Consider the following 26,085-nt stretch of genomic DNA (forward strand, 5'->3'; position numbering starts at 1 on the left):
GAAATAATGAAGACAAACTAAACAACCGCGGTGATAGCTGAATTGTTATAGTAGCGGCGCCTTAACGTTGCCGATGAAGGACTTTAGTAGTTCCCGGAATGGATCTATACAACCACCTTTGGCAGTTGCCTAAAATTTTTTTTTCTTCAATTCTAATTTAAAAAAAATAAAAACCACTAAGGAAAAAATCGTTATCACAATAATAGTGATACAAAAAATTGTTGGCATTGAGCTCGATTCGAACCCACGATCTTAAAATCTGGTCACTTTAATAATTATTTCAACAAAATATGGAAATGTTTACTAAATTTGTAAATTTTAACCAAATTCGGAAATTTAGAATTATTAACTAAATTTGAGAGTTATAACATTATTTTACAATTGGATTTAGATTGAGATTTAAAATTTTAATGCAATTTAGAAACATTTACAAAGTTTTGTAAATTTAACCAAATTTGGAAATTTTTACAAAATTGGGACATTCTAGCAAATGAGTACATTTTTTACAAATTTTGGAAACGTAACAGAATTTGGTCACGTTAGCAATTGAATACTTTTACAAAACTTGGAAATCTTTGGAAAATCTTGGAATCTTCAAAGCTCGGCGAACCTGGATTGATTAATTTTGCACAAGCTGCTAACCTTTGAATTTTTGGGTTTCAAAGATTTTGCAATTCTAACGAACATTTTTGTATTTCTATAAATTGTTTTGCAAAGTAAGAATTTTCATTTTGAAATAAAAAATTTGAGTTCATAAAGTTAACAAAAAAATTACATTTTTATTAACAAAATTCGAAAATTTACCAAAATTAAATTTGAAAATTGTGCAATTTTCATTTTGATTTACTGTAGATCGTAACTGGTTTACAAGTCAAGATTAGGTAGCAACAAAAAAATGTATTTCCATTCGAGTATGAAACAAAATAGTAGTAAGAAAAAGCGGATGTGTGCTAGCGTGCATACTTTTGTGCATGTGTTTGTGTGCGCTTGTGTGTATGTGTGTGCATAAGGGCTGCTTTTTAATGCAATGCAACAAAAAAATTACAAAAAAAAAAAAGAATTAGTTATTTGAAAAAAATAGTATTAAATAAAAAAATTCGAAATGTTTTTGCGTTATTAATCGGTAATTAAACAATAATGTAAGTAGCAAAGTAAGTAGGAAGAAAATTTTTTTCTGTAGCAGAAAAATTAATTAGTGATTTGTGAAGTTTGTGTGTACTTTTGTTGCATTTTTGTCGTACAGATTAAGTTGGATAAATTTTATGTATATAGTAAAGAAAAGTGAAACTGTTAACTACTTAGTAGTAGATTTATGCAGTAGCAACTAATAGGGTATTTATGTAGTATGTAGTATTTCAAGTGATGTAGCCTCTTGTCGTACCTGTCCCAAAACTCAATTTTAATAATTCATCTTTATTGCAGAAGTCATCGCTACAACACTTAACTCTATAGACGTTTTGTTTCTCGCGGCTAGTCAGGCATTCAAGCGGTTCACGCTGCAGATCATACTTCTTTTCTAGGCACCTATAATACCATCATATAGCGTTGTTGTTTTACAAATACAACATATGTATTTTATATTGTTATTGGCAAATATTTGTTTAAGGTGTTTGCAAAGAAGTTCAGAAATAAAAAAAATATTAGTACTTACAAAGTATAAATAATTTTAAAAAAATAGTATTTTAATTAAATTTTTTTTAGTAAAAACACTTCGAGCATCTAAAAAATTGGTTAGTTTGAACTCTGTAAAAGGTAAAAGTGTAACAAAAAATATATATAAATTGTCAAACTCATTTACGTTTTCTAGTTTTAGTAAATTAAAACAAATGAAATCAAAAAAACGTTTTCAAAACAAGAAACGATGTTAGAAACGCAGAAACGCAGAAACGCAGCAGCGTAAATTTGTTTTTGTTTTTTAGTGGGCGCATGGGCAGGCAAACGTTTGTAATATGGTACATAAATAACGGTTTTTGGGGAAAAATAATATAACGGACATCACAAAACAGGCATTGAATGATTGAATGGAAGAAAATTAGCAACATCAGCCAGTAGAACTTCAATTTTATTAGAAGAATTTCCGGGACAAATGCAGAGCGCAGCAGTTTAGAATATCGAATTCACTTGACTCAGAAACTCTAAATTTTTTTAACGAAACTTGACTGTTCGAAATCGAGATTGGAAATTGGACCTTTTTTGCGATTTGGAATAAAAGTTGTATTACATTATGTTTCCTAATTTTATTATTTCCCAACGAGATTTTTTCATTTGTTCTTGATTGTTCCAGCGGGTTAAGAGCCTATTAAGTATCCCAGGAAGAAAAAAAGCTAGACAGGAGCTAATTACAAGTTGGTTAACAGCAAACTAATTTTCCTGTTTGTTTTTTTTTTTTTTGAAAAAAAGCTATGACAATCTCCGAAAAATAGTCAAGGGTGGTTATTTATGGATTACTTGTCAGCTAACTACTAGTCAACTAATTTAAGCCGGAAATTAAGTTAAGTTCTCACCAACTGTTAAACTTAACTGTTCTTACTAAAAACATTTCCAATCTGCGATACATCTCATCGAACTAAAAGCCAACTTAGATGGCTTTATTCTGGATGCATAAAATTAGAACTGAGTATTAGAGATGTTACATTTATTTGCATATTTTTTCGCAAGTTTTTGAGAAACTTTTAAATTTTTAGAAACTATATAAAATACGACATGAAAGATTATATTTTTTTTCTATTTTACAATTTTTTAACAAATTATCTTCTAATTTGGAATTTTGCGGTTTGATTTTTTTTTCAATTTCACAGATACACTAGTTGCTATGGCAACGATGCTAGAATTTACAACCGATAAATAACTCACTTTTTGAAGTTAACTGGAATTGAGATACTCACGGAATTCCATTAGTTAATTTTAGTATTAGCTATTTGTTTATTTTGTATTAGCTACAAAATTTGTAAAAGCAAGATCTAAAAAATTTTATAAAATTATAATATTTGACAAAACGTGAAAATATGAATAAAGTCTTTGTATAGAATTTGGCAAAATAATTTGAAGGTTTTTATAAAATTCGAAGGCTTTCATAAAGTTTAAACTTCTTAAATTTAGAAAATTTTTAAAATTCAGAAATGTCTTTTAAAAAAGAACATTTTTTGAAAATATAGAAATTTTTATAAAAATTGCAAAATAAAATAAAGATATAAAGTTTAGAGTTTTTACAAAATTTCGAGATTAAAAAATATAAAAACTTAAACAAACCTCGAATTGATTTATTTCGCTGCTTAGTTGTTTCGAGTGTTGATTTTTTTTTTTTTTTTGCAATACATTTTCTAGTTTTTGTTTAAACAAAAAAGGATTAAGAAATTCAAGGTTTTAAATTTTGGTAACTTTAATAAACTATTTATACTAAATTTGTAAACTTTAATATTTGTAAATTTAAAAAAAATTTAGAATTTCAATAGATTTTTAAAAAAGCACAAATTGGAAATTTTTTAATTATATTCTTTAAGGAATCAATGTAGTAGTTTTTAAGTAACTCAGTTTATATTTTTTAATTTATTCCTACATTTTTTGTTTACCGTTTGGAAAAACCTTTTGTGCCTAACATTTAATTCTACTTCTGCAAAGCTGCTGCGCACTCGCAAAAAATGGGATTTCTTTATTAAATTTGTTGGTAATATTTTGAACCCTGAATATTAAGCGCACCTTCGTAAGTTTGCTGCGAATTTGTAGCATAATATTTGATAATAGGACGCAAATCTAAATTGCAAAAATCGTTATCCTTGCAACAGCCATGCCCGCCGCTTGAAGCAACTGGACGTGCTGTAGGCCCACCGTTACTGCCGTCATTGCACCAAATAAAACGGCCAGGTGGAAAACTTTGATCCATATCAAGGCACCTGACAAAACGAAAAAAACGCGTGGAAGTAAAAAAAAATAAAATAGGTAGAAGTCATTTAGACTTGCAAAAAATAAAACTAACAAAAAAAAATATTGATAAAATAAATTTTCAGACTGCGCCAATTATTTATAATTATTGCTAATATTGTTTAAAACTAGATCAAATATTAAAATGTTTACCATATATAAAATTACTATACACGGGCATAATGCAATAATTAATATGAATGTACGTTTAACAGTACCCAGTAAAAATTTATTGATCATGTAATTTCACTTGCAAAAAAAAAATTAACTGTTTACTGTAAAAATACATATCATTAATATCACAATTTAGTGTCAATAAAAATTAACATTTATTGCATTTACTGCATAATGCCCATCTATGATAAACCTACATAAACCTAAGGTAAGATATAAATATCTTTGGAAACACGTAAAACTTTACCTGTAACTGAAATTAATTTTGCCTTCTTCCTTGACCACTGATGTAAAGCAATAGCCATCTGTTTCACAAATATAATTGTTATCCTTGCAAACATCGCAATGACATTTCAGCGGTTCTGTATTATACGAGATGAAAGAGGGAAGAAAGGTTAGATTTATTATGACTTCTTGTTGATTATGATGAATTGATAAATCGAAATAAAAATAGTTCACTGGCTTAGCACGCATACACACATACATACATACTATATTTAAAATAAAATAATTAAAAAAAATTTTAAGTTGAACGGTTTTATTGAAAACAATACTTACATGAAGTAGGCATCACAATCTTCATCAATCTAGGGCGTTAATCAAGACAATTAAATAAAAGCCTTGGACGTGTCAAATTTCTAAAAATGTGAGGCGTGGCATAACCTGATTTAGGTTCAGTTGGTCTTATATATGACTATCAATAGAAATTTGACTCGTCCAACGCTTTTATTTAATTGTCTGATCAACGCCCTAGATTGATGAGGAGTGTGATGACTAGTACCTAGGACCTACCTAATTATTTTTTAGCTTTTGGTAATATTGTTACTTCATGTAAGTATTGTTTTCAATAAACCCGTTTAACATTTTTTTTTCAAGTTTTTAGTCTTTATTTAAGTGCCTAATATTTCTCATTCTATTTAGTTCATTTAGTGACTCATTATTACAAGGACTCTTTCCTGACAATTTGTTACAATCTAAGTCCCAAATACATAATCCTTCCAAAGACTTTACTCGACTCTGCGCCATGTATGCTTGTTCCTCCTCGAACTCCAAAGCATTTTGATGTCACTTCTACAGGACTGTTTGTAATATGTGTTCCAAATATGAGCCTAATCGGAGCACAAATACGATTTTTTTGAATATCTCGATACCTGCACCACCTAGCGTTGATTTTTTCATAGGTCGCTTTGTATTCATATATGTATTGTACTGCAAATATGAACCAAATCGGATCACAAATACGATTTTTTTTTAATATCTCGATCCTTGCGCCACCTGGCGGCGATTTTTTCTTACTATTGCATTGTCATCGGGTTCTGAACTATATTCCAAGTTTCAAGCTTGTAGCTTATCGGGAAGTTACTTAAATTTCAATTACAAAATTCGTGCCTGCCAGCCAGCCTGTCAAGTCAAGCTAAATAAAACCGTATAATTATGTAGATTTTTGTGATTACACCAGATGGCGCGTCGATTAAAAAAAAAAACGTGTATAGCATAACGGAAAATGAAACCGAATGAATATATGCGTCAAGTTTATGTGTGTGCATATGTATTTATGTATGTAGTGCATATATGTACACCCAGCAAAAACTGGCATAAGCGGTGGTAAGCAATAAGGAATATTGTTTTCACTTCTGACAGATAAGGTAAAAATAGTACACGATACGGCTCATAGTAATGCCTTAATTTAGGCTTATCTGTAGTCAAGGTAAACCGGAAAATAAGGTAAACCAAAAAACGGGGGCGGCTACCGTGGTGTGATGGTAGCGTGCTCCGCCTATCATGCCGTATGCCCTGGGTTCAACTCCCGGGCAAAGCAACATCAAAATTTTAGAAATAAGATTTTTCAATTAGAAGAAAATTTTTCTAAGCGGGGGTCGCCCCCTCGGCAGTGTCTGGCAAGCGCTCCGATTATATTTCTGCCATGAAAAGCTCTCAGTGAAAACTCATCTGCCCTTGCAGATGCCGTTCGGAGTCGGCATAAAAGATTGTAGGTCCCGTCCGCGGCCAATTTGTAGGAAAAATCAAGAGGAGCACGACGCAAATTGGAAGAGAAGCTCGGCCTTAGATCTCTTCGGAGGTTATCGCGCCTTACATTTATTTTTTTTTTAAAAATAAAAAATTAATGTTGCCAAAACTTAAAGGATGCATGGTAAATAGAACCTAGCTCTAGTCGATAAATTTTCGTAATATTTTAATGAAACTGGATTTTCTTTTTATTTTTCTTATAATCAGGTTTTGTACTCGGTGTCTTACCCTAACGCCTTATAAAAGACTGAGTCTTAGTGGGTTATAAGCCTTTTATAAAAGGTCCTAATACAGTAGTACGTTATAATAAGGCGTAATGTAAGTCTTATTTGATTTCGCCCATGAGCTTTATAATAAGTTTAGTATATTCGAATGGCCTATAATTCCTTATGCCTGATGACATAAGCACAGAAAAGTAAGGGGTATTATAAAGAATCCTCAATACAACCAATATTCCGTAAAGACTTAATGTCTGATACCATAAACCTTTTGGCCATATGAAATAAGCCTTATATAAAGTTCACAAGTTTTGCTAAGCATAGTTGTATGTGTTTAGGTGTGCCTTGTTCACAATAAATTACGTAAACAGCTGATTATGTACTGATACTACAGCACAGGTCAAGCTCCTGCCACTAGTTCCGACATTATTGTTGTTGTGAGGGCGTACATCACCATCGAGTACAAAAATATCAGCAAAAACATTCAACACATTGTTTCAGTTACTTTTGCATGAAAATGAAATGGTGTATTAATTTTGTCACGAATCTCAAAATTGTAAGTCGTTAAAGGAAACGAGCCAGGCCCACCAATAAGTATACCTTAATGATTAGGATGAAGAGCTGAGTTGTTTAGCCATGTCCGTCTGTCTGCTTGTATGCAAACTAGTCCGATATTTTTGAGATATCTTGATAAAATTTGGTGAGCGGGTATATTTAGGTGTCCGATTAGACATTTGTCGGAACCGGTCGGATCGGACCACTATTGCATATAGCCCCCATGCAACCCATTTCTCAGAAAAGAGGAGTTTTGTTCAGCCACATTAATGAAACTCCCGTCCTTACTTGCTTTCTTTCTTTTTAGGGAAACAACTTAAATTAAGTTATGGTATAAAAAACATGATGTAACCCCAAAAAAATGTTTTCAAAAATATGTGAAACTTTTGTGCAACTTTAAATAGTCTTTATGAATTTTTGCAAAAAAAAATTCTTCCATGCGAAGTGTCTGAAATTTGACTTTTTATGTGGAAGAAAATTTGAAACATTCCGCCGAAAGGAACTGCAAACTTGTTATAAGCTATACTAAAATAATTTGGACTACAAAACTGCATACCGAAAAAGTTTCTTAAATTTTTTTTAAAAATTGAGAAGTTTCATGTAGAATTTACTTTTGGAACATTTGAGTTTTTTCGAAAACGTTTTTAAAATTTTTTTATATAGTTTTTGTTAACGAAAATAAGCAAAAGAGAAAAATACCTAATAAAATTTGTTAGCTATTTTATGTGCTATTTTTGTATAAACATTTTTAGGCAATTCACAAGATCTTTTATTGTTTTTTAATGGACGTTGTGGCAGCACGCTACCCCTCAAATAGCCCAATTAAACCGGGCTAATCCTGTTCACGCGATCGATTTATATACATATTGCTCATTTGCTGCAACGTCGTCATAACTCAAAAAACATGACTTTTGAGTTAATAACACATAAACGTACCCAATATCATGATCTATGTTGTATGAAAAAATCTTCGTGATCAGTTAAAAATTTAGCACGTGGTATAAAAATGAAAATATGCCTTTATATGCGCAACATATGGCAGTTAAAATCTTTGAATGGCTCTCCTAGAAAATTGTGTTTTTTGAGTTATGACGACGTTGCAGCAAATGAGCCATATATTTAATCAGTTTTTATTTGTTTTGATGGGTAGCGGTTTGTCAAGCGTCGAGATCTGAAACCGCTTAGCTACAGAAGAGATATCATCAACTAAGCGTAATACTTAAATGAATAGAAAAGAAACAAACGTATTTTACATTAATTATTAAGAGAGGTGAGAACAGTCTTTTATATAGAAAAAATGAGTCCGAGCTATCAAACGTGTTTGAGTGGGAGCTATAATCTTTGCACAAACACCAGAAAGGTTCGGTTAGTTCGTTCCCATAGTTATCCCGAAACAGACCCGAAACATCCTGAAAACGACATCGAAATTGTAACGAACACAGGGTTGATCAGTACAGCAATTATCCGAAAATAGCTTTGAAATGATCCCGAAACCGAAACGTTCCAAACTTAATACCAGAATCATTGAAAGAGCATCCTCAAAACGATCTGCCTACGTTCAAAAAATTGCTAAGGCATACTTTATACATATGTCCTATGCACTAAATATCATTGCCCAATGCGAAATAGTTAGAGTTATAAACTGTTACCTGGGGGTCGGGATTCCCGTAACTATTTTTTTTCAAAAGAATATAGCCAGCATATCTTTTCAGGTTATTCCCAAATGAACATTTGGGCTTGAGTCACATTAGAGCTCAAGTTGATAAATAGCATACTTCTCAAATCTCAAGCGTTGTTTCTCAGCAGCGTCTCAACTTAAGAATTATAGCGGTCTCAACAACAAAGGGCGCATTGTTAATTGGGTCAATAGCTGAACTAGATTGATTTTGTTTGGTTGATTTTCTGAAAGGGTGTTTGGCATCATTTAGACGCAACACGAATGTCTGGAAATGTTATCGCAACAACAACGTCTGAACATTTTCGCATCTAAACAACCAAACTTCCATATTTACTTCTAATATTAATGAAATAGACTTTGGAAAAGCTATACGAAAAAATAAATTCAAAACTTCGAAGGAATTCGTATATTTATTTGTGAACTAGACCACAAGTCCAACGAAGTAACGCTCTTGCCAAGTTGTGTTTGGACTGCATGGGAATTCGAGATGCAAGGTTATCTCTTGGCTAACAAAAATCACAATCTCTCATCAAACCAGACCTCATCTACTGCTCGGAATTATAAACTGTGAAGAGAAAAAGTGGCATGGTCCGGAGAAATTGCTTATGGCGATAAATAGCATAAAAATATATGTACCTAAAAATATTGTATTTATCTAGCCGGCATTGGTATGAAGAAACAGCTACAATTTCAATTTAAAAATTGTTATTGATTAAAGTAATAAATCCCTCAGCTTTTTTAGTTTTATATTTTTTTAAACGCTTTTTTTCTACAACCAAAACACTGTTTTCTATTATCATGTTTATTAGCCTTAGCTAGTTTTTGTTTTGCTTTTTTTCGGACGAAGCTTCATTTCGATTGTTCGTACTTTACTGCAATAGCAGTAGATCTAGAATCTTTCAAAGAGATTCCAAAAATATAATTATTATTACTTGCAGTATGCCTGAATAAAACGACGAAATGAAACTCTGGAAAGTATTATAAAATATTATACTACTGGTTAGGAAAACTCGTTTGTATTGTTTCCGCTGGAGACAATCAATTATATGCAGTATAAGTTACACAGAGTGTGTAAAGTTACGGAATTACAACTTTTTCTCTTCAATTGTCAAAATGACAGTCATCAAAAACTGTCCCAAACTGACTCGCTAGTCATTTTTATCAAAGTCGTTTCAAGAGTAGATAAAAATTTTCCGTTCTTTCACATGCTGTGAAATTATAACTTCGTGGAACGCCCGTTGGGAAACGAAAAAAAAAAAACTCCAGCATGTCGGCAAATGCAATAACGGTGTGTAATTGCCGCAATTGCCGACCATTGATAAGCCGTTATCATGTACATAACAAGGTTTGCGGTCAATTTTTATCTAGTGAAAACCAAGCATTAGTACTTATGTGCTGACAATCTACTGCAATTTTTCCTCAGCTTTATTAGCAACTAATTTATTTACCCCGAACGCTGGTTGTTGTTAATCAAGGAAGGTTATTAGCGACCCTGGGAGGGTTTGTTTATTTATTTTTGTTGGTATTGTTTTCATAAATTGAACCGAACGCATATCATCAATTCGACAAATATACACGTTCTTATTGAATTGAAAACAATTATAACACCAATAGCAAAAACAACAATAGGAGTGGAAACAAAGCATTTTAAATTGAATAATAAATATTTCACACGTACATACCTACAAAATGTTGATATGTATTTACATACAGAGAGAACAATGGTTGGGTCGTTTTATTTAAAAGCGCTCGTTAGTTAATTCTTTGGATTTGAGTAAATAAGTATATAAATGAAATAAATATGCAAAAATTATATAATCTTTATATGGGGTATTCCATCCCATTTCGACCAATTTTGAACCCGACCCCTTTAGAATTGGCTGAAAGTTTTTCTTCTTTTTCTAGCTTACGAAAGACGTTTTTCAGAAGTTTTTCAACTTTTTTCATCCAACTCAAAAAAAGTTATAAATTTTAAAAAAAAACACCGTTTTTGTTTTCAAAATGCTATAACTTTTTCAAAAATTGACCGTTTAGGATCTTTTTTTTTTTTATACTCAGTTGAGCAGAGCTCACAGAGTATATTAAGTTTGATTGGATAACGGTTGGTTGTACATATATAAAGGAATCGTGATAGATATAGACTTCCATATATCAAAATAATCAGGATCGAAAAAAAATTTGATTGAGCCATGTCCGTCCGTCCGTCCGTCCGTCCGTTAACACGATAACTTGAGTAAATTTTGAGGTATCTTGATGAAATTTGGTATGTAGGTTCCTGAGCACTCATCTCAGATCGCTATTTAAAATGAACGATATCGGACTATAACCACGCCCACTTTTTCGATATCGAAAATTTCGAAGAACCGAAAAAATGCGATAATTCATTGCCAAAGGCGGTTAAAGCGATGAAACTTAGTAGATGGGTTGACGTTATGACGCAGAATAGAAAACTAGTAAGACTTTGGACAATGGGCGTGGCACCGCCCACTTTTACAAGAAGGTAATTTAAAAGTTTTGCAAGCTGTAATTTGGCAGTCGTTGAAGATATCATGATGAAATTTGGCAGGAACGTTACTACTATTACTATATATGTGCTAAATAAAAATTAGCAAAATTGGATGAAGAACACGCCCACTTTTTAAAAAATTTTTTTTTTAATTCAAATTTTAACAAAAAAGTTAATATCTTTACTGTATATAAGTAAATTAAGTCAAAATTCAACTGCAGTAATGATATGATGCAACAAAATCCAAAAATAAAAGAAAATTTCAAAATGGGCGTGGCTCCGCCTATTTTCATTTAGTTTGTCTAGAATACTTTTAATGCCATAAGTCGAACAAAAATTTACCAATCCTTCTCAAATTTGGTAGGAGCATAGATTCTGTGACGGTAACTGTTCTCTGTGAAAATGGGCGAAATCGGTGGAAGCCACGCCCAGTTTTTATACACAGTCCAACGTCTGTCCTTCCGCTCGGCCGTTAACACAATAACTTGAGCAAAAACCGATATATCTTTACTAAACTTAGCCCACGTACTTATCTGAACTCACTTTATCTTGGTATAAAAAATGGCCGAAATCCGACCATAACCACGCCCACTTTATCGATATCGAAAATTACGAAAAATGAAAAAAAATGCCATAATTCTATACCAACTACGAAAAAAGGGATGAAACATGGTAACTGGATTGGTTTATTGACGCAAAATATAACTTCGGAAAAAACTTTGTAAAATGGGTGTGACACCTACCATATTAAGTAGAAGAAAATGAAAAAGTTCTACAAGGCGAAATCAACAGCCCTTGCAATCTTGGCAGGAATACTGTTAGTGGTATTGCATATATAAATAAATTAGCAGTACCCGACAGATGATTTTCTGGATCACCTGGTCCACATTTTGGTCGATATCGCGAGAACGCCTTCACATATACATCTAAGGGCCACTCGCTTTTAAAACCCTCATTAATACTTTTAATTTGATATCCATATCGTACAAACACATTCTAGAATCACCCTGGCGCACCCTAATGGCGATATCTCGAAAAGGCGTCCACTTATAGACCTAATGCCCACTCCCTCTTAAAATGCTCAGTAACACCTTTCGTTTGATACCCATATCGTACAAACATTCTAGAGTCACCCCTGGCCCACCCTAATGGCGATATCTCGAAAAGGCGACCACCTATATACCTAATTTCCACTCCCTCTTAAAATGCTCAGTAACACCTTTCGTTTGATACCCATATCGTACAAACATTCTAGAGTCACCCCTGGCCCACCCTAATGGCGATATCTCGAAAAGGCGTCCACCTATAGACCTAATGCCCACTCCCTCTTAAAATGCTCAGTAACACCTTTCGTTTGATACCCATATCGTACAAACATTCTAGAGTCACCCCTGGCCCACCCTAATGGCGATATCTCGAAAAGGCGTCCACATATAGACCTAATGCCCACTCCCTCTTAAAATGCTCAGTAACACCTTTCGTTTGATACCCATATCGTACAAACATTCTAGAGTCACCCCTGGCCCACCCTAATGGCGATATCTCGAAAAGGCGACCACCTATATACCTAATGTCCACTCCCTCTTAAAATGCTCAGTAACACCTTTCGTTTGATACCCATATCGTACAAACATTCTAGAGTCACCCCTGGCCCACCCTAATGGCGATATCTCGAAAAGGCGTCCACCTATAGACCTAATGCCCACTCCCTCTTAAAATGCTCAGTAACACCTTTCGTTTGATACCCATATCGTACAAACATTCTAGAGTCACCCCTGGCCCACCCTAATGGCGATATCTCGAAAAGGCGTCCACATATAGACCTAATGCCCACTCCCTCTTAAAATGCTCAGTAACACCTTTCGTTTGATACCCATATCGTACAAACATTGTAGAGTCACCCTTGGTCCACCTTTATGGCGATATCTCGAAAAGGCGTCCACCTATAGAACTAAGGATTACTCCCTTTTAAAATACTCATTACCACCTTTCATTTGATACCCATATCGTACAAACACATTCTAGAGTCACCCTGGCCCACCCTAATGGCGATATCTCGAAAAGGCGTCCACCTATAGACCTAATGCCCACTCCCTCTTAAAATGCTCAGTAACACCTTTCGTTTGATACCCATATCGTACAAACATTCTAGAGTCACCCCTGGCCCACCCTAATGGCGATATCTCGAAAAGGCGTCCACCTATAGACCTAATGCCCACTCCCTCTTAAAATGCTCAGTAACACCTTTCGTTTGATATCCATATCGTACAAACATTCTAGAGTCACCCTTGGTCCACCTTTATGGCGATATCTCGAAAAGGCGTCCACCTATAGAACTAAGGATTACTCCCTTTTAAAATACTCATTACCACCTTTCATTTGATACCCATATCGTACAAAAACATTCTAGAGTCACCCCTTTCCCACCCTAATGGCGATATCTCGAAAAGGCGTCCACCTATAGACCTAATGCCCACTCCCTCTTAAAATGCTCAGTAACACCTTTCGTTTGATACCCATATCGTACAAACATTCTAGAGTCACCCCTGGCTCACCCTAATGGCGATATCTCGAAAAGGCGTCCACCTATAGACCTAATGCCCACTCCATCTTAAAATGATCAGTAACACCTTTCGTTTGATACCCATATCGTACAAACACATTCTAGAGTCACCCCTAGCCCACCCTAATGACGATACCTCGAAAAGGCGTCCACCTATAGACCTCATGCCCACTTCCTCTTAAAATGCTCAGTAGCACCTTTCGTTTGATACCCATATCGTACAAACATTCTAGAGTCACCATTGGTCCACCTTTATGGCGATATCTCGAAAAGGCGTCCACCTATAGAACTAAGGATTACTCCCTTTTAAAATACTCATTACCATCTTTCATTTGATACCCATATCATACAACCACATTCTAGAGTCACCCTTGGCCCACCCTAATGGCGACATTTCGAAAAGGCGTGCACCTATAGACCTAATGCCCACTCCCTCTTAAAATGCTCAGTAACACCTTTCATTTGATTCCCATATCGTACAACTAGAGACACCCCTGGTCCACCTTTATGGCGATATCTCGAAACGGCGTCCACCTATGGAACTAAGGATCACTGCTTTTCAAAATATTCATTAACAGCTTTCATTTGATACCCATATCGTACAAACATATTCTAGAGTCACCCCTGGTCCACCTTTATGGCGATTTCTCGAAAAGGCGTTCACCTATAGAACTAAAGCCCATTCCCTTTTAAAATACTCATTATCACCTTTCATTTGATACCCATATCGTACAAACACATTCTAGAGTCAGCCCTGGTCCACCTTTATGGCGATATCCCTAAATGGCGTCCATCCATAGAACTATGGCCTACTCTCTCTTAAAATACTCTTTAATACCTTCCATTTGATACACATGTCATACAACCACATTCCAGGGTTACCCTAGGTTCATTTTCCTACATGGTGATTTTCCTTATTTTGTCTCCATAGCTCTCAACTGAGTATGTAATGTTCGGTTACATCCGAACTTAGCCTTCCTTACTTGTTTAATTTGTTTTTAAATGTACTTTTCGGAAAAAATACAAAAAAAATTTTAAAGTTTTTGTTTCAATTTAATAAAAAAAAAAAAAAATTCTCGGCCCACTCCGGGATTAGTGGGGATGATTGCAGAATTGATTGAAGTTTTTTATGAGAAAAAAACAAAAGGGCGAAATTCGAAAAATCTCAAAAAAACTGAAAAATTACAAAAAATGGCCAAGGCGAAATAAACTTCAATTGCCACTGCTGAGGTTCCTTTATATTTTTAAACGCAACATCTTGTGCGATGTTGCTGGCATGCATAAGATTGCGTTGAACGCATCTATATGAAATACTTCATTGTGGCTCGGCTTTAAAGTTGTATACACGTAGGTTTACACACATATATTCCATTGCAAGTGGAGAATTTAAATGAACAAAAAAATTTTAAACTTAGTAAGTAATAAGAAGCCCATTGACACTGCTCATTAGTAATGCTTATAAGCTTTCATAAGTAGTATTGCATGCAACGATCCCTGCCCATGTTTTATAGAGGAAAGCAGGTGAAAGCCCCACATAAATACACACATACATACATATACGTACATACATACAGTACAGTGGGAAAGTTTTCGAACAAGATAAAAAAAGATGTTGATGTATTTTTCTAGATTGAAAATGGTTAAGCGAAAGGATATATGCGTCGAAATACGAACCCAAATGAACCCAAACTTTTGTAAATATCTCTGTATTCAGTTCATACGGCCATTAGAAGATATCGGGAAACTGGGCAAAATACTAACAGAAAACGATCTCGTCGCCCAAGAAAGACAAATCAAAGAATCTACATCAAAATATATGCAATAAGTAAGGCCAATCGACGGAAATCTGCATCATATATTCGTGCTGGAATCAATGAAGACTTGGATTCACCAATACCGCTCACGACAGTCAAAGGCCGGCTTAAAGAAAAAGGTACGATTGGACGCATTGCTGTCAGAAAGCCACTTCTACGTCCAGTAAATAAACAGACAAGACTAAAGTTCGCTCAAGAACATAGTGACTGGACGATTGATCAGTGGAAATCAGTTTTATGGTCCAGCTGCGCTGGCGTTGGCCAACTAAAAAAAAAAATTGAAGGAATTTTGAAAAAAGAGCAGTATCACAGTATACTCCAACGCCATGCAATACCATTAATTTGATTGGTCGTGGATTCATTTACCAACAAGATAACGATAACGATCCGAAGCATACATCAAAACTTTGTACTTCTTATTTAGAATGAAAAAAAGTTGCGAAGTGGCCACCACAATCCCTCGATTTAAAGTCCATGCAGCTATTGTGAGAAGAATTGGATCAACGATCTAAAGCCAACAAGCCATCCTGACTCCGGGATTGTTTGAACGAAGCGTGGAATAATATTCCACATCAAACACTTCACAAACTCATCGAAAGGGTGCCGAAATTGTGTGCTGCAGTCATCAAAGCAAAATGTGGCCATTTTCAAGAAAATCGCTTAAAGTAACATACTCACTGTTTTCTTATAAATTTTGATGAAACTTTCAGTAAAATTTATTAAAAATGTCTTCGGATCATAGAACTACGTTGAATGTACAAAACTACTGCGAATATGTGAATGATATTTTAATAAATGATACGATAAACTGACAAAAACAACTTTTTTCATCTTGTTCTAATACTTTGCAACTGTACTGTCTGTTCCCAGCAAAAATTGGCATAAGCGGTGGTAAGCAATAAGGAATACTGGTTTCAGTCCTGAAAAATAAACCGCAGAATAAGGTAAAAGAGTACATCGTACGGCTTATATTAACGCATATATTTAGGCTTCTAAGGTAAACCAAAAAATAAAAAATAAATATTGCCTAAACTTAAAGGATAAATGATAAATATAACCCAGTTCTAGTAGATAAATTTTCGTAATATTTAAAAAAAAGAACTGGATTTTGTTTTTTTTCCGTATGCTACCTGGATCATAAACCATATAATCAGGTTTTTGTACTCGGTGTATTACCTCAACGCCTTATGTAAGACTAATTTTTAGTGGGTTTTTAGCCCTATAAAAGGTCCCAATACAGTAGTACCTTATAATAAGGCATAATGTAAGTCTTATCTGATTTCGCCCATGAGCTTTATAATAAGTTTAGTATATTATTCCTAATGGCTTATACCCTATTATTGTTGTTGTTGTAGCGATAAGGTTGCTCCCCGAATGCTTTGGGGAGTTTTATCGATGTGATGGTCCTTTGCCGGATACAGATCCGGTACGCTCCGGTACCATAGCATCATTAAGGCGCTAGCCCGACCTTCTCGGGAACGATTTATGTGGACACATTAAACCTTCAGGCCATTCCCTCCCTCCCCACCCCCAAGTTCCATGAGGGTGTTAGAGACATTCGTTCCACAATACAGTTGAAGAGATGGTTGGTGTCATGTGGGGACAATTTACAAGCAGAACATATGTTTTGTATGTCGGGGTTGATTCTGGCTAGTTAAGAGTTTAACCTGTTACAGTATCCAGATCGAAGTTGAGCTGGAGTGGCTGTTGTTGTTGTTGTTGTAGCGATTAGGTTACTGTTGTTGTTGTTGTTGTTGTAGCAATGCTCGCCCCACCTAATAGCTGCGACCGATCACAAATTGTCATCAATATCCTCTAACGGGAGTCCAAGGAAACTTGCCGTTTCAACAGGGGTGGACCATAAGGAAAGGGGTGTTAGAGGCGTTGGTTCCACATTACAATTGAAGAGATGGTTGGTGTCATGTGGGGATACATTGCAAGCGGGGCATACATTTTGTATGTCAGGGTTGATTCTGGATAGGTAAGAGTTTAACCTGTTACAGTATCCAGAACGAAGTTGAGCAAGAGTGACACGCGTTTCCCTGGGGAGTATGCGTTCCTCTTCCGCGAGTTCTGGATATTTTTCTTCAAGTACTGGATTCACCGGGCAATTCCCGACATAAAGGTCCGACGCCTGTCTATGGAGTTCACCAAGGACCTGCTTGTGTTTTTTCGCTTCATACGGCTGGGTTATCAGGTGCCGTATTTCCTCAAAATGCTTACGGAGATGACTCCTTAGGCCCCTAGGCGGTGCTGGTTCGTCAATCAGATGTCTGTTGTGATGCCCAGGTTTCTGGGTATTCAACAGAAACTGTTTGGTCAGCATCTCATTTCTCTCCTTGATGGGGAGTATTCTCGCCTCATTATGCAGATGGTGTTCTGGGGACATAAGAAGACAGCCCGTGGCGATTCTGAGAGCAGTATTTTGGCAGGCCTGTAGTTTCTTCCAGTGGGTAGTTTTTAGGTTTGGCGACCATATGGGTGACGCGTAGCACGTAATCGGCTGGCTAATTGCTTTGTATGTGGTCATGAGCGTTTCTTTATCTTTTCCCCAGGTACTGCCAGCAAGGGATTTGAGGATTTTATTACGGCTCTGAATTCTCGGAACAATTGCGGTTGCGTGCGCACCAAAATGTAGATCCTGATCAAACGTCACACCCAAGATTTTGGGGTGTAGGACAGTCGGTAGCGTACTGCCATCGACGTGGATGTTCAATATGGTCGACATTTGGGGCGTCCATGTTGTAAATAAGGTCGCGGAAGATTTAGTCGGTGACAATGCCAGGATTCGCGAGGCGAAAAAACTGGAGAGGTCAGGGAGATAGCCGTTTATTTTATTGCATAGCTCATCGATCTCTGGGCCTTGGCCTGTGGCCATTATTGTGCAGTCATCGGCGTAGGAAACGATTGTGACTCCTTCCGGTGGAGAAGGTAGCTTAGACATGTAGAAATTAAACAAAAGTGGGGATAGGACACCACCCTGTGGCACCCCTTGTTTAATTCTCCTTGGTTTTGATGTTTCGTTTCTGAATTGCACCGATGCCTGCCGACCACCCAGATAATTTGCGGTCCACCTTTTAAGACATGGGGGAAGGGTAGACCCTTCCAGGTCTTGCAGTAATGAGCCATGGTTGACCGTATCAAAGGCTTTTGATAGGTCTAGCGCTACGAGTACTGTTCTATGGTGGGGGTATTGATTCAAACCGCAATTTATCTGGGTGCTAATGACATTTAGCGCGGAGGTAGTGCTATAGAGTTTTCTGAAGCCATGCTGATGAGGGGCTAGCTGCAAATGTGCTTGGAAATAAGGGAGCAAAATGGCTTCAAGCGTCTTTGCCACTGGCGATAGGAGAGATATCGGACGATATGACTCACCTACGTTAGCTGGTTTCCCAGGCTTTAGTAGCGGGACCACCTTGGCCATTTTCCATTTCTCGGGTATGGCAAAGGTGGAGAGAGACAGGTTGAAGACATGCGCTAAATATTTGAAACCCTCTTTCCCTAGGTTTTTAAGCATCGGCATGGCTATGCCGTCTGGGCCCATTGCTTTGGATGGTTTCGCGCGACCAATGGCGTCCTCAACCTCTCTAGCGGTGATGGTGATTGGTGACGCGCTGAATTTGTGTTTATGTGCGTGTCTATTGCCTCTCCGTCTATCTTTGTCGACCGTAGGATGCATTATATATTGTCGGCAGAAAGCGCTCGCGCATTTTTCCGCATCCGACAGCACCTTATCGCCAAAGGCGATGGAAACTTTGTCTTTGTGCTTAGTCGGATTCGATAGGGACTTTACGGTGGACCAACGTATACCTACACCGGTAGAGAGGTTACAACCTCTTAGGTGCTCTTCCCATTTCGCCCGGTTGTGTTCGTCCACAAGCAATCTGATGCGTTGGTTTATATCCCTTATTTGGGGGTCGCCTGGATCAAGCTGTCTTATAAGGTCGCGTTCCCTCGCTAAGCTCGCGGCCTCCGCCGGGAAGTGGGGCCGGATTTCGGGAATTCTCCCGGCGGCAATGAAATGTGCCGAGGCGGATTCAATGACCTTACGGAAGGCACGCTCCCCTTGGCGGGCATCAGTCGGGATAGGGAGGGCAGCAAAGCTGCTGTCTGTTGCAGATTTATATTCTTCCCACTTTCCTTTTTTGAAGTTTATGAAAGTGCGTTTTTCGTTGACGATGAAGTCGGCGGTACGCTCGAACGAAATAAGTATGGGCAGGTGGTCGGATGCCAATGTTACCATCGGCTGCCATTTGACGCAGTTTACGAGTTCTGCGGTCACGATTGAGATATCTGGCGAGCTATGACAGCTTCCTACCATACGTGTGGGGGCATCTCCGTTTATTGTGCAGAACGTCGTTTCTTCTATTTGATCCGCCAACATCTCACCCCTACTGTCCGCCCGCAAGTTTTAATGCCATAGGTCGTGATAGGCATTGAAATCGCCTAAGATAATGCGATTGTTGCCAGTGAGTAAGGCCTCGATTTTAGGGCGGTATCCACTGGGGCAACAGGTAACAGGAGGGATGTACTTGTTGATGTTTTATAGATTTGCATCGCCTGACCGGACAGATAGGCCTTGACGTTCTAAGACATTGTCCCTGCGGTCGATGCCAGGATCAAATATATGATATTGCACAGAGTGGTGTATAATAAACGCGAGGCCGCCTCCATTTCCGCTCTCGCGGTCCTTCCTCTGGACATTATACCCAGAGCAGGTCTGCAATGCAGATCTTACTGTGAGTTTAGTCTCTTGAATCGCAGCAATGCGGATGTTGTGCCGCTTCATGAAATCGACTATCTCCGTAATCTTCCCAGTTAGTCCATTACAGTTTAACTGCAGAATTCTGAAGTGCATGAGGGGTGACGCCGCCACTGTAGGGGTAAGTGACGGGTGACTACGCCTAGGTTGTGGAAGGCCAGGACGCAACTGCTGTTGTGGCCTTGGGACTGAGCGCCCTTGGGCAAGCATTGGGGTACCCGGATGATTTGGGTTTGCGACCTGGCAACATGGCGCGATGAAACCCGTCGAGGGGTTGCCGTCGCGGAGACCAGAACATCTAGGAAAGTGGCACCACCCAAGGCAGGAGCTGCATTGAGCGGATGTCGCAAACCTATATATTCTGTGCTGGCAGACGGTGCAAACGGGGGTAGGGACTAAGAGTCTGTTTCCCTGACCTGCACGATTGCTGCCAGAAAAGAGGGGGGGAGAAGAAGACGGGGGCAGGGGCTGATGCTCAGCATTGCTACCAGCTCTACTACGAAGGTAGTAGTTATGAGTGGTATCCGCTGTTTGAGTTGTTGGCGCCGTGGGGCGCGAGCAGCAGCGGGTACTTGTTGTGGCTTGCTGAGCAGCGGGGCTGCGGGAAGGTAGTGGAGGGGCGCTTAGGCGTAGACTACGGGACGCCCTTGGGCGTGAGCAGCAAGGAGCCACAAAAGGTTTATAAAAGTTACGTGGACGTCGGGTTTTGGGATCAAGCCCAGAACAACCTGTCGGATGCAACCATCCCTTGCACGAGACACACTGAACAGAGTATGACCGTCCTAAAAAGATTCTTTTCTGACAAATGCAGCAAAATCATTTCTCAGGACGACGGACCCGGATTGGGTTCGATACCTTCCCGGAGTAAGAGCATATGTAGCAGTCCTGCTGCAAGGAGATGCTGGGAGGATGACAATTTGTGGGAGGGACGAAACAAATTAAATGGGTCACACTGAAATGACAGTCCTTGGTCGGGAAAAATCCCGAGTCGCTCCGGTACATAGAACCGACTGCCTTGGGAAGCGTATATTAGGTACGCCCACGAATATCTGCAGGATTCGCAACGGGAATAACGTTAAAAACTGGTCTGAAGAAGCTATAAATTGCGCTACACAGCCTCTTGAAAAATTTTGATGTTTAAGTCGCCTCTTACGATATTCATACATGCCGCAAAGACCGTAATCAACACTATTCAAAACTGTGTTTTTTACATAATTCGGTATGATGGGCCCACATTAACGGCTCTTTCAAAAATTGTTCGAAAAGAAATTTAATGTTTCTTAGTATAGCCCATGTACGTAGGATGGTTTATACTTTGAACGGATAATCTATGTGTAGCACATCACTGTCACTTGAATAGTCATACCTAAGAAGCCATATTCGTGTAACATACATCTTTTCATCCAACGAAGCTTAATGGAAGGGTGGACGAATCGAGAAAACCGTCAATACGTCATCCTTCATTCTTCTTATAACTTCATAACAATCTTTATCATCTTAATTATAAACTACTTAGTTGAAATACATAAATAAAGTTTGATTCCAACATTTGCTTACTCTCTCGCTTATTATTGTTACTATTGTGTCCATTTAGCATCTGCAATGGTGGCGTTGCTGCAGTGGTCTGCTGTGGTACTAAAACCAATGGTAACATATCCGCCGTATGACTCCCAACGTTTGTCGTATTTTTATAGTGTAAATTTGTTGATAATGCTGAACCTTTAGCAGATGTTGTTGATGCAGATGATAGTTGTTCTATCGCGTTATCCTCTTGGCGATCTTTTCTTTTTGTCGTACTATTATTATATGAAGGGAAATAACCTGGCGATAGCCATTTATTAGTTCCAGCATCAACATGTTGTGAATTACGCGTAGTATTTAGAACAATTTCAATAGGCGTGGCTAACAGGAAGACAAGTTTAATACTAAATGAATTTTGACTATGGGCAAGCACTGTACTTCTACTCACCTTGAACTAGCGTTTGTTGGAGATCTAATAAGAGTAACAGCATAGCTACTGTAACCGTTAACAAATATAGCGGCCTCCAAGTTGGTGTTGCCTTCCGTTGTTGCGCCGTTTGCGTCAGCGCTTTAGCTAAAATATGGGGTAATTGGTGACGCCGACGACGACGTGCCGACATTTTTCTGTATTGTTATTGTTATTTTAAGTTATGGCGTTGTAGAAAACAAATAATATCAATTCTCCACACGCGCAATACTCTCCCGCAAAAGTTTTGTATTTTTCTCTTTTATGCAATATTTCAATTTAATTCACTTTGCACCGAACTGCGTAGAACACAAAATTGTAGCACTATTAATTTTCTTAATTTTGTAAACTTTCAGCATTTGCGTTATTATAGTGGACTTAATTTTTTGCACCAGAAGTTGGGGTCAATGTTCCTCCACCAAAATGGGTGGCGGCTCGAAACAGCGGCAACAAACTGGATACACTCATTTATCACATTTTTACATTTCCTTGGAATATGAAATAAAAACACAAAAGTACAAACTTTTATACGCTTTAATATGCGTAAAGTGGCCCTTTATGTATATTTAACACTTGTAATTATTATTTTTGCAATATTTTTTCACATTATCGAATGCTTTATCTCATTTCTTTATACCTTTTTCACTTTGCCTTCAGCAACGATTTGTCCATCATCCTCTATTTCTAATTGGAAAAAATTGCTCGCTACTCTAAAAAGCCAGCTTTGCAACATCATTTGTCACGTGATTTTCACTTTTTGAATTAATTTAAACATTCAACAATGAAAGCAAACGCACCATAATTATTTTCAACACAAGATTTGTCTTAATTTTTAGCATGTTTACGCGAAATTTTAATGGATGTGTTTGCGCGAATAATCATCACAAAACGACGGAATCAGTGGTGAAGCCGAAACAAATTCGAGAAAGGCTCGGAGCTGCCAGACGGTGCTGCTCACGTAAATCATATACGCAAGCAAATAAAGAACTTTTAAATGAAACATTCTCAACAGAAATGGCATCGTGTGAATAATATGAGAATTAAATTTTATAGTAACAAACACGAAATATACGAATAACTTTGCCGAATATTATATTATATGGCAGCACCTGCAAGAATTTTGATATCTCTTGACATTTTGCTTTGTGGTCGCTTTCACATGGGCTGCCAGATCTAGATAAACAAAGTTGAGACATAAAAGGTCCGTTCCCAACGGTCCTAATCAATCAGAAACCACCTGAAGTCTGTCGTCTATCCCGTACCCGGTCGTCTGAGTTTGAATTACGTATTCCGTTATCTAATCGTACGCATCGCAATATTGGTATTATTAGCGTTATGATGGTACGTTAAGTATGTATCTTAATTTACGACATTTTCTAATAGATTTCTGCCAGATTGTAATAGAAAATTTGACAATAATAAATGACCTTCTATAAATGTCAAAGAAAAAACCATTTGCTAAAAAAGCGGGTAATTCTATACGACAGCATGACACTGCTAATACGCACCAAAAAGATCGAGATAGGTGTCAAAATCCACGTATTGACCTCGACAACAATAATCCGGAGCAGGAAAAGAATAATTTTATCTCTGTCCGGAGATACTTGCATATATATTGCGCGGATATAGTTTTGGTCTCCAAACTGGTGTTGGACCCACCCAGGTTAATTTTTTATAAGCGCGGCCAAAGGCCGCCAACGCATAAACGTGTTCTGCCTAAAAATACTATGGATCCCTCCCCCCTTTTCGGAAGGACCCGCGGGCCATTTTTCGGGTTTTCGTTGATCTCAAGACGCGTCGTTTGAGACCTCTCGATATTTTTGGACACGTATTAGCAGTATAGAATTACCAAAAAGCGTATGATTTAAAATAATTTTCTAGCGGAAATAATGTATAACTTATGGCAATCTCCAACAAAATTTAATATAAAGATGTTTATATAGACACATGCGGCAAGAGCGAGTGAGCTTGTTCTTTTTTGAACAATTTTCACCTGTTTGTTTAAAATTGTCCGAATGAAGAAATGCGGAAGAATGGTATTGGTTGTTCACCAGACAGAACCCAAACGCGAATTATCCATTCTTATGTTATTCCTTGAAGCGAGAATTTGGTACACTGAAAAGTTATCATGAAATCATGATGGAAATTTCAATGCGTAAACAGAAAGTGAACGAGTCCTGTGAAGTCTTTCACAAAGATATACTAGAATTAAATGCGCGGCTTAGGGAACCTTTGGCAGAGATCTTGTTGATAGGTATAATTAAACGGAACGTAAACAGTAGGCTGAAATTTATGGTTTTCAATGCCGACGTGAGAAATATACATGACCTCCGTGATATTGCTCGGAGGGGTGAGCAAGTATTAAAGGAAAGCAGGAGTCTTACAACAAATTATCATGAACGTCACGTTAGCGAAGCTCGCGCCCTAACACCGGACATAAGGAATGAAAATGAAGATTGCGAGCAAATTGAGGCATTGGACTTCAGAAGGATAGGGAAAGCGGACCATTCAGGCATCCAGTGTTGGAATTGCCAAAGCATGGGGTATTCATACATCTATTGTGAATAGCCCATTAAAAACCCGTTTTGTTTTAAGTGTGGATTCAGGACTCCCAAATGTCCTAGGGATCATTGTCATCAGGAAACCAGCATCGGAGCGAGAAGACAGAGGGGGAAACTCGTTCGGTGCCATAGCCCCCATATCAGCCAGTACTCGGGTCGTCTCGTGCGCCTGCCAGACACATTTTCTTTCTAGTTTTGAACAAAGAGAACATTCTTATGAGTTAGTAAGATCTAAAATTTTTGATAACCAATCCAGTTTCGCGGTGTCCGAAAATATTTTGAAATGTCGCAAAAGAGACGTGTAAAGGAGCGAAAGCTTCTGCAGAGTACCACGATTGTTCTTATAGAAGATGAAAGACCTCTAGTTAGAGTAAAAATAGAAAACAAAATCGTGGTAGGATTGCTGGACTCTGGAGCTAACGTCTCTATTCTAGGGAAAGATTCTCAAGAATTTTTAGATGCAAATGGTCTTAATATCACCCACTGCAAGCATTCGTATACACAGCGGGTGGTAACAAACAGAAAATATTAGGTTTGATTTCCTTACCAGTGACTTTAAAAAAACTACCAAATCTATTCGTTTCTATCTTGTTCCTTCGCTACTTCAAGAAGCTTTCTTCGGAGTTGATTTCTGGAAAGCCTTTGCGTAGCCCTTCGCCCTTTCGCCACCAAGGCAAGCCGAAGCTTTTAAACAAATAGATAGGCTGCTTGAAATAGGAGTGATCAAGAAATCGTACTCGCCTACGGCCGCTCCCACTCATAACTACAATCTCCGCAATAGAGTAGGTAGCAATGCCGAGCATTAGCCCCCGAAACCGTCTTCTGCTCCCCCTCTTTCCGGCACTAGCGCACGAGTAGGTCAGGGAAACGGACTCTTAGTCCCTACCACCCTGTGTACAGATTGCTAGCACAGAATATATATGTTTGCGACATCGGCCCAATGCAGTTCCCACCTTGGACGGTGCCACTTTCCTAGATGTTCCAGTCTCAGCGACGGCAACTCCTGGCTGGTTTCATCGCGCCATGCAGCCAGGCCGCAAACCCAACTACACCGGGTATTCCAATGCTTAACCAGGGACGTCCGGTTCCAGGGCAACAACAGCACTTGCGTCCTTGCCTCCCTCAAATCAGGCGTAGTCACCCATCACTTACCATCAGAGTAACGACGTCTCCTCCGTTGCTCTTCACAATACTGGGCAGATCACGGAAATAATTGATTTTATGAAGCGGCACAACATCCGCATTGCTGCGATCTAAGAGACTAAACTCACGGCAGGATCTGCTTTGCAGACCCACTCTGGGTACAACGTCCACAGAAAAG

The 26,085-nt window shown here is 37.9% G+C and overlaps 1 protein-coding gene across 2 annotated transcripts; it reads right to left on the bottom strand.

Moving 5' to 3' along the window:
- Positions 1–386: 386 nt before the first annotated feature.
- Positions 387–23,302, bottom strand: LOC137244765 (uncharacterized). Of its 2 annotated transcripts, XM_067774247.1 has the most exons (5): positions 22,841–23,302; positions 22,186–22,502; positions 21,774–22,118; positions 4,340–4,454; positions 3,367–3,890 (listed from the first exon to the last, which is right to left on the bottom strand). In XM_067774247.1, the coding sequence occupies exons 2-5, from the start codon at positions 22,355–22,357 to the stop codon at positions 3,653–3,655; spliced, it is 870 nt and encodes a 289-aa protein (XP_067630348.1). In that variant the 5' UTR covers positions 22,358–22,502; positions 22,841–23,302; the 3' UTR covers positions 3,367–3,652. The 2 variants fall into 2 exon arrangements, with proteins under 2 accessions (XP_067630349.1, XP_067630348.1); XM_067774248.1 differs by lacking the exon at positions 3,367–3,890 and adding an exon at positions 387–1,524 and having other exon boundaries at positions 22,186–23,299.
- Positions 23,303–26,085: the final 2,783 nt, after the last annotated feature.

This window comes from Eurosta solidaginis, chromosome 3 (assembly GCF_040869045.1).
Source record: "Eurosta solidaginis isolate ZX-2024a chromosome 3, ASM4086904v1, whole genome shotgun sequence".
Lineage (NCBI taxonomy): Eukaryota > Metazoa > Arthropoda > Insecta > Diptera > Tephritidae > Eurosta > Eurosta solidaginis.

What these genes read in the sequence shown, in the direction of transcription:
- LOC137244765 (XM_067774247.1), bottom strand. Translation starts at nt 22,357, where the DNA reads ATGTCGGCACGTCGTCGTCGGCGTCACCAATTACCCCATATTTTAGCT. An exon ending in TAACAATAATAAGCGAGAGA is followed by an intron (nt 4,455 to 21,773) that starts GTAAGCAAATGT and finishes CGTATAATACAG; the next exon opens with AACCGCTGAAATGTCATTGC. An exon ending in AAAATTAATTTCAGTTACAG is followed by an intron (nt 3,891 to 4,339) that starts GTAAAGTTTTAC and finishes TCGTTTTGTCAG; the next exon opens with GTGCCTTGATATGGATCAAA.